The sequence below is a fragment of the Anas acuta genome, chromosome W (genome assembly GCF_963932015.1).
Source record: "Anas acuta chromosome W, bAnaAcu1.1, whole genome shotgun sequence".
Classification (NCBI taxonomy): domain Eukaryota; kingdom Metazoa; phylum Chordata; class Aves; order Anseriformes; family Anatidae; genus Anas; species Anas acuta.
In genome coordinates, this window is record NC_089016.1 from 29,740,166 (window position 1) to 29,755,558 (window position 15,393).

Sequence of the window (15,393 nt, forward strand, 5' to 3'; positions counted from 1 at the left end):
TTCTCTAAAATGTTCGGAGGAGTGGGCAACAGGGGAGGTTTTTTGTTGTCGTGTTACCTGCAACAACAGAAAATAAAACTTTCTGGCCTGCAGCATATCTTGGGCATCCAGCCTGCAACATAATTGAGAAATCCTGTCTGCATGTCATGTACAGGGACATCTGATGTGGTTTACCTACATTTTAACCAGTAGAGGGAAACTGAACCTTGAATTAGCATGAAATATGAGTTTGCAGAAAAAACTTTATGATGAGTAGATTGCTTTTTGCAGTCCCACAGAGTTCTTAAGAATATTAACACATCAGTCGAGAACCTCCATCTTTCAAGCAGCATGCATGTAACTAACGTGGTTAAGACTTGACTCATACGTGGCTTTGGCTCCTAAAATAGATTGGTCTCCTCCTCCATTAGTAGATTATGCTTCTTGAAATTTTTCCTATTTGGCTTATTTAGAGAAGTATAACCTTCCCCCCCCATTCTGTTTTGTAGGAACACTTGATCTTCACGGTTTGTTTGCACTATGAATATCCAGGAATAGAAGATACAATGGATGAAAGAAAGGAAGTTAATGTTGGGAAGCCCCTTATTGCTAAATTAGGCCTCCATCATGGATTCAAAAATAACTGCCTCCAGACCTGTTGTGTGACTAATAATCCTTTTCACAATCAAGTAGAATCAAGTCCAGTGGCAACTAACTACTACTTCCCTAGTCACTGCCAACCAAACTCCTGCCCAGGCGTTTACCATGGAAACCGTACTTGCTCAGACAGCGTTAGACAACCGGAGGCATGTTCTTGCAATGGGACTTCAAGAATATTAGCTTCAAGACATGAAGTACAGAATTACCAATCCCCTGCACAAAAATGTAATGTGCCAGTAGAGACTACAGATGATACTGTTGAACTGGAATTCCTCCTTTCTGACAGCCTTAGGTTCTCTAAGCAGCAGTAGCTGTGATGTCTTCAGAACAGACCAGATATCATCTTTGGATAGGAGACTTTCCACGCTGCCTATCCATCTTCTGGATTTTGGGGACTTTGAGTCAAAGGGACCGGAGAGTCTAGAGGTGGTATTGGGAATGAGGATATGATGTGTGTTGGTTCATACTGCTCTCAGGGAAAACTTCTCAGATCTAAGGAAACAAAACTGGACTGATAGATTTAGGAATGAAAAGGCATGTTGTTTTTTTTTGTCCTACCGTTAGAAGCTTGATACATGCAAAAACACAAACTCAAGTATCATATTCCATGATATGGCTGTCAGGCAACTAATGAACACAGGCAACCATACATCTCTGGCAGGAAACTTACTGTTTCAGATGCAGAATACATATAATCCTGGTTATCATGTCAGAGTTTCTCTTGATAGTAGGGCCTTGGAACTTCCCAGCTGCTTCTCCTCCAGTACCTTCTGGAGTTACAAGATTTACTGTAAACATATGCTTCATAAATACTCTGTTTTTTAGAGAGGAGCTGCTCATCCTATACAAAAAAAAAAAAAAAAAGAAAAGAAACAACCCATGCCTAGCTGTTAGTGGGAAAAATGTTGATAGACTTAAGTAGGAAAATGAATTTCCATGTTCTCTATCATTTAATGTGATTTTTAAAAATCCATTCCCCCCCAAATGATAAATAATATTTTTCTCTCTTCCACCTTTCAGTTGTCTAGGATCCAGGGATTTCTTTTTACATACTGCATTACAGTGAAGTTTTATGTGTTAGTATGTTGTAACAACCTGCTGTTGAGTATATAAGGTGACACATGAAGTAAATGAACTGAACGAAGGGGGAGCTTTTACAGAAGTGAAGATGTGGTGTTTTAATATGCAGTGTTAAGAATGTCTCCTTGAAGACTCCAGTTTCTTTTCTTCCTCATGTATATATTAAGATCAATCACTGACATTCCTGTCCTTTGGATCTAGCTAATAATCAGCATTTACTGCATTTTGCATGTACGCTTCTGCCAGTGTTTGGCAGAAACTGACAGATGCTGAACTGTGCAAGGAAAGCAAAAGGTAAGGATGAGAAGAGGAATTGACCTAATAAACTAACATTGCTTTCAGAGAGAGAATACTAGCTTACAAATAACCAGAGGATGCAAAATCAGGTTCTTACTGTGGTGGATTGTTCTCAAGATAATTTTTGTCTCATATCACACACAAGATTTTTACTGAGCTAGTTGCTGGAAAGGTGGTCTTTTCTGTTCTGGAACACTAAATGGAAATGTCAGGGAGAAAAGTACCTGTTTGTTGCAAACAAAGTATTGCATAGGTAGTCCTGCAGTAAAATATACTGAAGGCTGAAAGGGAACGGGCAAGATGAGTGAAAATTTTGAGGTTCTTCAGGCTGAAGTAGCGGGATGGTGTTTCTGGATATCAGCCGGTGTTTTTCTTGTGGTGATTTTAAAAGAACAAACAACCAAAGAACTACTCAAATGTTTTCTGAGCCAAATGAATTCATGTTCTTTCAAATAAAAAGGTTAAAGGAAAAGTCTAACCAATAACTATGAAAGCCCAAGATAACGACTCCAGCATACACAAACATAAAACGTGTAAAGCAGAAGGTGAGAGCCAATGCCTTCAAGTCAGGGCCCGAGATCTTGCCTGTTTCCCTGCAGCCTCTATGTGTGTGCATTTGCTTTGGAGCTTAAAGGTGGAGTTAATCTCTCCATGGGCTAGATGCCAAAAGCAAGCTAGGCTTCCAGGGCCTTGAGCTTTTAAAACCTGTAATTTTCCTATGCAATGCAGAGGTATAGGCACCTTCGGAAGGCAGGTGATCCTGTACTAAGAGGCAAATGAGCTACTTCCATATGGTGCTTTACTACGTCGTTGACCAAAGGGAACAGATGGAACTTGTCTGGACTAGCTGTTATCTTTTTAGATAACACAGATTCTTTTGGTCTGTGTCCAGGAAAGGACAGTTTTGCTTAGTGAACTGTTTTTGCTTGTTCAGGTTGAATAGTTTAATCAAAAAGACACTTTTTTTCTAATGTTTTGTTTTAGAATACTTAGAAATCTGTTACCTGCCTATGTGTATTTGGGGAAGACTGTGAGAAAATTGATGTTTTTAAAAGTTTTTTGTTGTTGTTTTTTAAAAGGTTTTGACGTGTTTGTTTGTTTGTTTAGTTTTTTAAAAGACTTGATACTTTGAAATCATGAAAATATGAGGGTGTGAGGTTACAGAGAGAAAACCTCTGTTAAAGAGAGGTTTCAGATACAGGCAGTAATCTCTCCTGCCTTGATAACACTGATAAGCAGCATTGCTTTAATTAGGACCCTCATCATGAAATAATACTTTACTTTAGAAAAATTAAGTAGGTAGCAAAAAAAGTTGAAAATTTTGTTCTACTGATGTGATGGACAAACCAGCTTAAATCTTCAGTTGAGAACGGCACCTTCTGCTGCAATCCTCTGGCGTGTTGGCTGGATGCTCAGGGAGGGCTCTGCTTGGGCTATTAACAGCATTGTTAACTAGATCTGCTGATCTTCAAATTAATTTGCACTGAAAAGTGGATATATATATGTGGAAATTAATGTAGTTATTTCCAAAATGACAGCCATGCTTGAGGTAATCTGCAAATGAGCTTGAGTTTCTGATATCTCTTTTGGAGGGTATTAAATAGTGACCTATTTACTGAGGATTGAGATGTACCTGTGTGTTAATTATCCTGTGTAAATGACGTATAAATTGAAAGTATAGCTTGAGAAATGTTCCGGTACTGTAATATTTAGTCAATGTGTTGTCACAATTTTCTAATTACTATGAAAACTTATTTTATTTCTTATTCTTGAAATAAACTGTTGTCCACAAGATGTATCTGTGCATATGTAGATGCTGTATTGTCCTACTTCTTCCAATTTAAAAACAACAACAAAAAAAAGTCAACAAAACTCCATTAAAAATGCATTTTGTAGAAAAAGTTTGTTTCTTAACGAGAAGGGCAAATCTGATTTGTGAGCTTCAATTCAGGTTGAGCACACCTGCACCCTGGTCCTGTACAGGTTTCTCAAACTATGCACTTAGTAGTAGAGGATTTTTTTTTTTGCACTTTTCTATGCTTTCTAGCTTCTGCTGTCTCAACCTGCCTGCTGGTTAAGATGAGGTGATGTTTTTCCATCACCTCACAGAGACATCCCAGCTAGTTTCAGCAGTATTTTGTCCATTTTCATGAGAAATGCAGATAAAGTTGTTTTGAAACCTTAAAAGCTGTCTAGAAGGCAAAGGACTCGCTGGCTGTATTTGTGTGCTCATTTGCAGGTGTGCTCTGACCTTGGTGACCTGGGATGGGCTCCCAGGAGCAGCAGTGCTGGGCACGAGGAGCTGTCTCGGGGCACGGCTTAAAGCTGGCAGTGGGCCAGCTCCAACCTTTGGAGATCAATACCTGAGATGCTCGAAATGTAACTGTGTTTGAACGTGGAAAAGAAAAGGTCATGGGACTGTAGAGGTTGGGAGGAGACCTCTGCACGTCGTCTGACGAAGGACCTGCGACAGTAGGGTCTGTGGGGAAGGTCTTTATTGTCTGAGTCCTACTTCAAAAGGGGGTGGTGATGGAAATGCATTTTCTCGAGGTGTTGCTGCCTTTTGGACCTGCTTTAACTGTTCTGATCGTTGGTGTTAAGGGTGAAACATTCCACTGCTTACGGATGAGCTGTAAGAGGCATGTGTTTCCTTTTGGCCCCTATCCAGCAAAGCACTTTAAAAGTTAAGCATGCATAAATGAGCCAATGTTTAAATCTCAGTGAAGTCAGTAGGATTAAAATAGATTACTAAACCTACCTAGGCATTTGTTAAAGCTGTCTCTGGTTGTGATGCCCTGTCTGAGCTAACTGCCTTGCTTTTTTTCCTGAAGGGTGATTTTGTGAGGATAGTACTTATTTTTATCTTGAATTTTCTGCTAGGCTGTGTTAATTTGCCAGCTGCTTTATCTATAGATTTTTGTGTGACTTACTGATGTTGGTTTCTCTTTTTCAGAGTTGAATAGGTTTGGAAGGCAGGCTTGAAGGCAGTCTAAATAAGCTCAGGCTTGTCTGGCAAAGGAGAAGTTCACACCTTCAGAAAGGCCAATGCTCTTTTTCTGTTCCCTCCCCACTCTGCACTGAGAGGCCAATATGAATGCAAGAAGTTATTGTTAATGCACCACTGAACTTCAGAGAGTGATCCTGTTTTTAGCAAGTGATGGAAGTAGGGGAACATGAGAGGCTTATAAAGAGCTCTCCAGCAGTGACGGCTTAGGATTCATTTGGTCTGGCATTCTGAGTTTCACGTCCTTGGCCTTTGCTTACTATGCTGGCTGTGCTCGTCTGTGAGCCCAGAAGGCAGAGCTGGGACGTAACGCTGCACCAGCTGCCACTGCCCTTGGTTAAGCAGCCTCTCGTGTGTTTCTGTGTGGTGGCAAATTGCCAGAGGAGATCCGTACCACACAGGCAGTAAGATATTTTGTACCGACCTGTACGAGCATCTTTCTCTGTCAGCCTGTTTTCTCCACTTTGTATGAGGTCTGTAGGATGGAAGATTTCTCCTCTAAAGTGTTTCTGAATAGCACTCTGAAATCGTGGTGCTGCTGATAGGTTTAGTAGGAAGGGTTTTATGCTTCCACATAAACCTCTCCTAGGGTACTCTTACCCATTTATCGCACGCAGTGAGACTGCCAGAGCAGTGGTTGCACCGTGACGGCACCAGATGAGCAGAATACCCTTGGGAACTCAGGTTGCCCCTGGTCAGAAGTACTGACTGAAGTAATGCTGGGATCTCATTTTGGCACAGCTGAGATCTGAAGCCTTCTGGTGGCAGAGGTCGTCAGCTGGTGTTCCTGGATTGCACCACTTGACACCAGAGCCCAGGGCAACCAGTTAACTTCATACCTGATGTTGGGACTGGGGGAAGAAAATAGCTGAATACAGTGGGTAAAATGTTATCTTCAGTTTACATCACATAGAGTGTTGACCTAATGGAATTTTTCATGTCCTCTTTGCCAGTTATTTCTCACAGTTATTCCTCTCAAAAGGCAACTGCTTTAATGGCAGGAGGTGTTGGAACAAGGCCACCTTTTGAACTGCTGTAGGCACTGCCTGTTGTAGTCTAATCAAGGCACTCTTCATATTGAAATGGAGACTGTCTTGACCTTCCACATAAATGGTGTGAGTGAATTTGCCTTCTATATCTACATAAAGCTCTGCAAGTTACCACCTCAGTAAAACAACTTTGTACCTTGTGTGTCCTTAAATTGTCCCATTGGCCACAGAAGATCGTCTGCACCATGTAGCTCCTCACCAGCAGTTTTCAAGGCAGTTTCTCTGTCTCTGTAGATGTTGCTTTTGTTCATGCATCAACTCTTTTCCCCCGTTCTGTGTCAGCTAATTAGTGGCTTTGGCCACTCTGTCATCCATTAATCATCAGGGCTGTGTTCATCTTGACGTATGTTCCTGACTTCCATAAGTATAATACTTTTCATTATTACTCCCTCCTTGCACAGAATTTTAATTCAGAGTAAGATCTGTTCACTTTATGGCATGTTACCTTTTGATATACAAGGTGTTTGCTATGAATTAGAGGTTTTAGGGTGTGGGAGGAGGGTTTGGAGGTGTCTTCTTTTCCTTTTTTTTTTCTTTTTTTTTTTTTTGGTTTGCTCATCTTTTAGTTTAGTAATTGCAATTATCTAGGAATGGAGTAATAAGAACACCTTAATGTTATGGAAATTAAGCAGTTACTAAATTTCTAAGGTACCACTGCTGCAATTTAGTCATAGCAGGCTTATTTTAAAAGCTAATTAGAAATGCTGTCTCCCATCATTTCTGCTGGCATGCACGATGAGCATGAGCACGTGGTGCACGTGGGCTGTGTGTTCCCACATCAACCAGCCTCCGCACATATTTTCATCACTCAAAGTGCTACTGCAAGTGCAGGAGGAAATGACTAGGACTTCCTCATCTTTTTTTTTTTTTTAGATAGAAATCCATTTTTCCAGCACTCTGCTTTCATTTTTTGGAGTCAATTGAAATTAGAATGAAAAGTCTTCAACCTGTTGTGCAAGCAATTTCGCTATACAGAAGAACAGAGGTTAAAACAGCTCAGATATGGTTCGTAGGCTCTCTAATCATGTAGCTTGATGGTTAGGACTTATTTCACCTCTCCAAATGTTAGGCAGCTCTAGTTTCTTGTATTCTGTCCTGCCATCCTGTAATAGATGCATATTGGGTGTGTGCTGTAGGGCAGCACACCTTGTCCTGCAGAGGCAGGCGCCTCCTATTATGACCAGGCAGCCTAGAGATGCCTAACCTCTAGGGGGCTAACACTGCTCAGGTGAATTCCTCTCTAAACGTGCTATTTTTCAGCACTCTAGATATTTAAACTGATTGCAGGATTCTTCTCTGTTCATTTCTTATCTTAATGTCTTTGCTGTTCTCCTTTCCCTTCCCTCCTGTTTAATGCCAGCAGTATCCACAGTACCTGCCTTGCAGGGCTGACTGGGAGATTGGTCCAGTAATTTTTAAGAACTGTTTTGAGAATGTCATAAAAAGTGCCAAATATGTTTTGTGCTTTTTGTCCTCTCAGAACCATTGCTGTCTTTCAAGGAAGTGCAAAGTAACCATAAGATGTCGACTTGCAGATTCTCAAAGGTTTGTGGGTTTTGCTTTATGCCTGTCTTAGTGATATGCAGACTCTGCATACACTACAGGCTGTTTCAACACTGCAGCTGCAAAGAAGAAATCATTTTATTTGGAACATCCATTAGATTATCAGCTCTGGTTGTAATGGAAATAATGGCCTCATTTTAATCAGAAAATAGCTGCGCTTTATGGCAAGCAGTTTACCTGTCCTAACAGGTACAGTACTGCATCTGTTTGTACACTACATTGCAATCACATTGGTAATTTGCTGGCTAAAGGTGGAGTGGGTTTAAAACAGAGGTAGGACTGACTGCACGCTGCAGTGGAAGCCCCCCTGCTAATTTCTGTCATGCTGTCCTCTGGCATGATTCTGGTTGTAATGCAGCATCCCCCTCTGGTGTTAAAACACACTTTCCTCTGATGAGATGTATGGGAGCAGGCAATTTGCTTGCTCTGTTTCTAAATCCGTAGCACTGGATTTTGCTGTGGCATAATCTTTGCCATACTCTGAGAGGGTGTTGTTAAAAATGCATGGTCATTGCACTGTACATCTGTGGTACAACTTAGTGTTACAGTGCACGTTGTTCTTCTGTGATTGTTGCCACAGTGTGTTTCTGACACTTACAGGAAGATGAAACTGTCTTTTTGCCAGTATATCTAGGAAATGTGAATCAGTATTTCTTGTATGTCTGCCGTGTGCCCTGATGTACACTGTCAGCCAAACAAGCTCTTACACAATTACGTTCACCTAAAGTCTTGCAGGGAGGTAAGGTGTCGTATAGAGTGCAGGATTTCTGGCAGACCTTCTGCAGAGTCCTTACAAGTAGGTATGGATCTGTACAGCTTGGGTTGAGAACCGTGGCTGTTCAACACGTGTTCCCAGTTCAGGTGTGTGCATGGCCCAGCGCAGCTCCTGGGCTTGCTGATGGCAGCCTGGTCCCTCCTGTTGTCCCACCACAAAATAAATGCTCGTGTGTACTTGTGTTCATCTCTGTGCGGTATGTATCACACACACAACAAAGCGGATCAATGCATCTGGAGTCGAGTACATTTTTGAAGTGGAATCTGGGCCACATTCAACCACGTGCTGTTAATGTCTTGGCAATGAGAGTGCTGCTTGCAAATGCTTTTGTCAGTGATACTCTCTAGAAAAAAAAATATATATATATCTCTTAGGAACTCCTGTGATACAAGTAACCTGCATAAAGGTTGTGTGACAGTGCCCCTCCTGGGCAAAACCGTTATTGTGCAGGGGTAAGGTAAAGAGAATTCCTTCTTTTGGGAATGCAGAGCTGCAACATTGGCTTTGTCAAATACCTGAAGGAAAAGAAAAACTGCCACAGTGCTGTACTGGAAGATTGTCAGGCATGGGAACTGGCAATAAGTAAATAAATAAATAAACAATGGTTGAATTACAAAGTTATTTACTACCTCTTTTTGAAGCACTGCTTGTTCTGACAGAGCAATACCGAAACCACAAGAAATCTGTGCTGAACTGGCGAATTGAAAAGAAATCCTTTTTATAGTCTCCTAAATATTTTAAACCAAACTTTACTTATTGACACAAACTGCTCGGAAGGAATCAAACCGATGAATGATGTTAAAGGTATGAATGCTACTAATGCTGTTGAAAAGCAGCGGCCTTATCAGCGAGCTGCAGCAGGTGGCCACACTGTGCCTCTCCAAAGGAGGCCTGCAGGAATGGTGGGGAAACAGGTACTCAGTGGTTCTCCTGTGTAAATGCGTTCTCCTCCGTAATGCTGTCATGTGCTACAGGACATCAGAAGCACAAAAATTACAAGTGCTGTAACTCACACGCTTGCAAGGCTCTAGCTTTTGTCAAAGTGGGAGAAAAATGCCAGCAGAAATGCATAAATTATGGAAGAACGTGAGTGAAATAAGTGCTCATTCAAGTGCATGGAGCTAATTGAGTCATGAACCCTTGCACTCAATGAGTCAAAGTGATTTGGAGTCGATATCCTTTTACAGGACCCAAATCTGTGCAATCATGCCTGTCACTGCTGCCTGCATTCATTGGTTTTAGCAAGAACCAGCACAGTTCCTCTTGAGAAGCCCCAGTGGATCTGGTTACCCTGCGAGTTTTCAAGTTCCTTTTGAAATTATTTCTCCATCCAAGACTCTGTGAACACAACGCACTGGGCTCGCACTGCAGGAACTACATTCAGATTCCTGCCTGGGAGTGCGTACGTCATCCTCTGTCCTGGTGTAAGCGTGGGTGCTTGGCAGCACAGCCCCTGCTCTAGGGCTCATCTGGAGGAGAAGCTTTTTATCTACACTGCTCTGTGACTATTGAATAGTTACAAAACTTCCCAGTTTGTTTAATGTTTAGTGTTTATTGAACTCTGTGTTGCCGTTTATTTTCACAATGAATGACAGCGAACGTGATTCAGAACTCTAATTTTCCCATGGGACTTGGCTGCGTAAGCTTGGGCTGAAGACATTTGTTGTGCTTTTGGTCTTCCTTCAGTCCCTCAGCCCTGTGTAAGGGGAGCACGTGGTGGCTGGCAGGTGTCACAGCTCATTTGGACCATATTCCTTAGATCTTCTCTCAACCATAACACTGCTTCACATGAAGACAATAGATAATCAGGTGTTTGGGGCTTCTGATTTCAATATATTCAGCTCAGATCTTTAGCAGCAGAAAATCTACAGTAAATTAAGCTATGCGATTTGTCTGGATCTGTGAGTTTCCTTTCCCTGGTGGTCTTCTAAACTTGGCCTCTAGCTTTTGACTGATGTTTCTCAGCTGAATTTCTGCTTTTTTGGCTTCCCTTCAACTTTGCAGCTCTTTGTGAAGCCAGTCACTCTGTGGGTTGAGGAAAAAAAAAAAAAATACTTGTAAGATACAGAGTGCAATTTCTACTTAGCACACAGCCTTTTCATTTTAGCTCTCATGTGAGAAAGTTATTGCCATTAAAACACTTCCCTAAACCATACCAGTAAATCAGACAGATTCAGACTCTTACTGAAGTTGAAACTAGTTACTTTGCTGATTCCAAAGTTATAGGTATATATGTATATCTATGGGAACATATAATTTAATATCACACCGTTCTTAAGAGTAATTGGCATCTAAATATTCCTACAACTTAAAATGCAAATAGATGCAGATAACATGCGTGGTAGATAAATAAAACACTGCTACGTGTTACCTTAAGATAGCGCTCTTGGCTTCGCTGTGTTGCAAAACTGTTCGAGCAGATTTTGGTCCCCAGATTTGGATCATGCAATAAAGTTTGTGTCACAGGGGAATAATTTCAGTTGTGAAATTATTCTGATATTCTAATTGTACACCAAAAGCAAGAATTCTCTTTCTAGCTCTGCTAAGTGCCATGGAGCAGAGGTCTGTGGATGCGGTGCTGTCTCAGAATGCCAGCCAGGGCCTCGGGGTGCCAGGACCAAGTGGCCTGTGTAACGTTGGAGCCCTCCAAGGCAGGAGCCGCTTTTGTTGTGTGTGGTTGCAACAGGCCCTCTCTTTTCATAGAACACATAGTGCTGTGTCCCTGCAAGCATACAATCTGTTACTGGACTGAATTCACAACTGGTTAACCACTGCAGCCCCGTGCTCTGTGGCAGGTGAGCAGACACGTGCCTACGGCTGCTGGTGCGGGCAGAGTCCTGTCAGGAGCTCACCTGCCCAACGTGAGGCCAGGGCTGTGTCCTGCCACACCTGTCGCCCTTGGCAATGAAATCAGAAGGAAATGTCACATTCACTTATTTAGACTCTGCTCTGTACTGAAATAATTCTACCAGGTACATCATGACATCAGCAGACTTCTACACACCATCATCCGTCCAAAGAAGAGATCTGAGGAGGTGGCTGCTTAAGTTATCACAAACGAGTCTGCCAAGAAAAAACTAATGTTTATTTTGAAATCACAGGACTGTAGTGGTTGGAAGGAACCTCGAAAGATCATCGGGTCCAACCCTCAATGGATGTTTTAAAGCTGAAAATAAGTTAATATTCAATGCTTGGTTTCCCAAATACAAGCATTATATGCTGAGTTGGAGGGTTGGTTTGTTTGTTTGTTTTTTCCAGTCAGCCCTTTCTCTGACTCCCTAAAATACAGATTCACTGAAGCTAAAACTTTGCAGAGCACTGTCAGCTTTAGCAACATTCCACACTCAAAAGTTTTTTTGACAAAATAATAAAAAAATAATAAAAATAAAATTAAAAAAAAGCTTGAGACTATCAGAGCATCTCTTTTTCTTTCCTTTTGTTCTTTGAACTGAATTCCTGAAGACAGAAAGACTGGTGCATGTACTTGGTGCACACAGAGTGCAATGGAAAGCAAAGATGATGATTTAAAGCTACTTCATTATCCGTCTGCCAGCTCAAAATCAAATATGTGTTTGGGTTCCTTCCTGGAAGCTCAGGCTGGAAGTTCTAAATTTTCCTTTCCTAACAGAATATGACAGAAAAGGAAAAAAAAAAAAAAAAAGGAAAAAAAAAAGTTTGTTTTCTGAAGATCCCCATGAGAAATAAGTGCCCTTTCTCAATTCTGCTCAAAGTTATTTTCCTTTTAGACTCATCAGTTTTTCTTATTACAATACTTTCTTACAGCAGTCATCTTGGTGTTAGTCAATTGTTATGATAAAGTTAATATTTAATAATAGCTATCTTGAGAATTATATCAGTAATACTTTTATAAACACAAATGATACTGAGTCATCAGTGATAGCAACTTCTCAAATTAGCAGATGGTGGCCCTATAAGAAAACATGTTTCCATGCCTTACCCTTCAATTTATTCCTAGACTGAACAAAGATAACTAGGTAGTGGCATCTGTTGATGTAATATTTCCTGTTAAACTCCATCTGCCTCCTAGATCTAAAGATGTCCAAGCTATGGTATTTATAAGGTTTAAAAGGTATAATTAGAATTTTGATATATCACAAGTTGGAATTTATTTTAATTATGTAAGATGGACATTTTTGGACAACTCTAAGAAGAGAAGCAATAAAAAATGTAGTGAGCAGAGCGATGCTGCTGAGCAGTTGTCTTTGCTACATGGATTATTATTTGTATTCATGTAGTGCAAAATGTAAATTTTTCCCTTATCTGAAACCAAGCTATTTCTTGCATACCAGGCCTGTGTAATTGTTTGTATTGTTCCCATAAAAGGATGGCAGAGAGAGGCTTTCAGAATGGGTCAAACCAATTTCTCTGCTTGCAAAGATTATATCGAGGCATTTGCATTTGTCTTGTCAGTGCGACAGCCTAAGCAGAGTTTAAATCAGGTTTTGCTGTTTACCCTTCTATTATTATCACAAGTCAGTAACTTGCTAACAGAAAAATTTCTACTAATCTTTAGTGGACAAAAGGGTAAGGGCAGGGTGGTGAGTTTATTTTCTCTTCCAAAATGACAAGAGGTTCATAGCAAACCCTGCCACCAGCCCTGCCTCTTCCCGCTGCTGTGGGGCTGGAGGGTCGGCGCCTGTGGGCGCAGGCAGCACCTGGCTTGGGTAAACCCCCAGCGTGGTCCCCAGCCATGCTCTCCCGGACGGCCCCTGCTTCCAAAGCCTCTCATAGATGGTTTTTGTCCCCGCTTTACTGTGAGGGTAAGTGCTGCAAGCCTGACAGAGAGTTGAACCTTCGGGGTAGGAACTCAATAGACCATCTCACAGTCTGTGTTTTCATAGCAATTTTTTATTTGGCTGTTTAATTTTCAGTATGATTTCAATAAGTTACTTTTTGGCTTCATGCTGCCCCTGAAGGATCAGCCAGACTCAAAGTCATTGCTCTGTGCAACGTGACAGAGATCTCATCCACTGCCAGGCGTTTGGCTGCGAGGCTCATCCCCTTTTCTGGAGGGGTTGCTCTGACCTGGCACCAGCTCTTGCGGGCCATTTTGCCAGGGACATCGAAGGACATCTTCTCTTCCCCCTGAGGCCCTGCAGATGGCATCCAGGAGGCCCACAAGGGTGTCTCGTGACACGGGCATTCCTGTGCACATGTAACCTGAACACAGAGGTGCAGGACTCATCTAGGGTGATGGGATCCTGGGAAGCTCGTGCTCTACCTCCCCATTTGAGCTCTAATCCCTTCATTAGCAATGCCTTTCACCTGGTCTATTTCTAATGCTGGTCATTCTCTGTCTGTCTTTGGAATTCAACAGCCTTCAGCCTGGGTGCCTGTTGACGAAGTAAGTTAAGTTTGTCTTGGAGCCTTTGAAGGAGGAGGAAGGTGTGGTACAAATGAGAGAACAAGTTCAAATCCTTTCTCATGTCAGAGGGATTTTCTACAAACAGATCCTGAAATTTCACATTGTCCCTAGGTGGATGAGGATACACGTGGATTCCTAACAGGACAAAGGAGTCATATAACTCTCTTTTCTTTGCTTTTAATGTGCTAGTATGATCCATGTGTTTTGTCCTCCCAGGGACCATTGCACCCACCCTGTTCTGAAAGCAAATGAAATTCTTGAATGGCATGACCTTGGCCAGGCTGTGCAGTTGGGCTCAGGTTCAGGACTTCAGTTAGCTAATGCAGTTTGTTGCCTGTGAGACTGTTTGGTTTACCTTTTCCTAAGGTAAGATTATTCATGGAAAATGTAGCACAGTAGCTCAAAAAGAACAAATGATACTTTTTGTCATGAAGGAAGCCTACAGTGATATTTTAGTCATTAGCTATTCACTCCTAGGTGTGGGTTTCTTGGTGCCTGAGGCTCCAACCTGCACACAAACTTGTTGAACACAGCGTGCAGAGGCTGAGGACAGCTCCATGAAGACTCACTGACAGAAGCTGTTTCTGCTGTCCCTCTCTCGCACATGAGCATGCAGGATAACACATGGTTAATGCCAGTAAAGCTTTGATATTTTCTGTAATTATTTTGTTGCATTGCTCAAGTTCCCGTGGCACAGCCCGGGAGCGGCCCCCCGGCCCCCGGTGGCCACCTGAGCAGTTGGCTGCGGTAGCCACCAGGTGTCAACGTTCTGCTGCTGAGCCGGCCTGGCCTCCCTCCGCCGGGCAGGCTGCGGGCTCCTTCCTCTGAGAGAGGATGCAAAACTTCCAGTGTGGGGCTAGTGAGGCTGTGCTGTGCACGGAGCGTTTCTGCAAACGTCGATTACACTCAGAAGCTGTGTAAAGGAGGTCCTGCTGTGGGACCAGGACCTCGGAGGGGGACGAGGAGGCAATGCTGGGACAGCAGCAGCTCCCCCAGGCACAACGAAGCCCTGGGCTGTGGGCAGGTGCTGGTGGCAGCAGCGGCTGCGTGGGAGCGTAACTTCTGAGGCAGCAGTTTCTGAGAGAACGGACAAAGAGGCGAGATACTCCAGGTCTGAAGCGGTGGATTAGGCCCGCAGACAATGCGTGCACGTGCTGGAGGAGCCGATGCCCACAAACTGCTCATAATCTCCCCAAACAGCCTGACATTAAACACAATCTAATCGGGGCCACAGCAGGTGCAGTCAGACCGAGTATTGTCACCAGTGACAGCAAGGGATGCCTCACCGACGGATAACGCTCGGCCGTCCTGCTGCATGGAAAAACGCTCATTCGAGTGGGAGGCAGCTGGGCTGGGGGCACGCAGCCGGCCCCCTCGCCATCCCACGGGAACGTGCTGTCACCTGGGGACCCCTTCCAGCGAGATAACTGCCCTGCATTTGTTTCTTTTGTGTGAAACAAACTGAAATGGCCTCACCACCTGCCACTCCGCACAAAGAAGGGAGAGCCACCAGGGACTGCTGATCCATCTCAAAGAAGGCTGATAAAGTGATGAGTACGGGCTGCCCTGGGTACCAAAACCTCCGGGCTGGGTCTATGTT

General features: G+C 42.8%; 1 protein-coding gene across 6 annotated transcripts in view; it reads left to right on the forward strand.

Moving 5' to 3' along the window:
* MALT1 (MALT1 paracaspase) overlaps positions 1-3,810 on the forward strand; it is a 30,209-nt gene extending 26,399 nt beyond the window's left edge. For all 6 annotated transcript variants that reach the window (XM_068665162.1, XM_068665164.1, XM_068665165.1 and 3 more), the window contains one exon: positions 489-3,810. In XM_068665162.1, coding sequence (XP_068521263.1) covers positions 489-950 — 462 coding nt within the window. In that variant the 3' untranslated portion in view covers positions 951-3,810. The remainder of the gene's footprint in view (positions 1-488) is intronic.
* Positions 3,811-15,393: the final 11,583 nt, after the last annotated feature.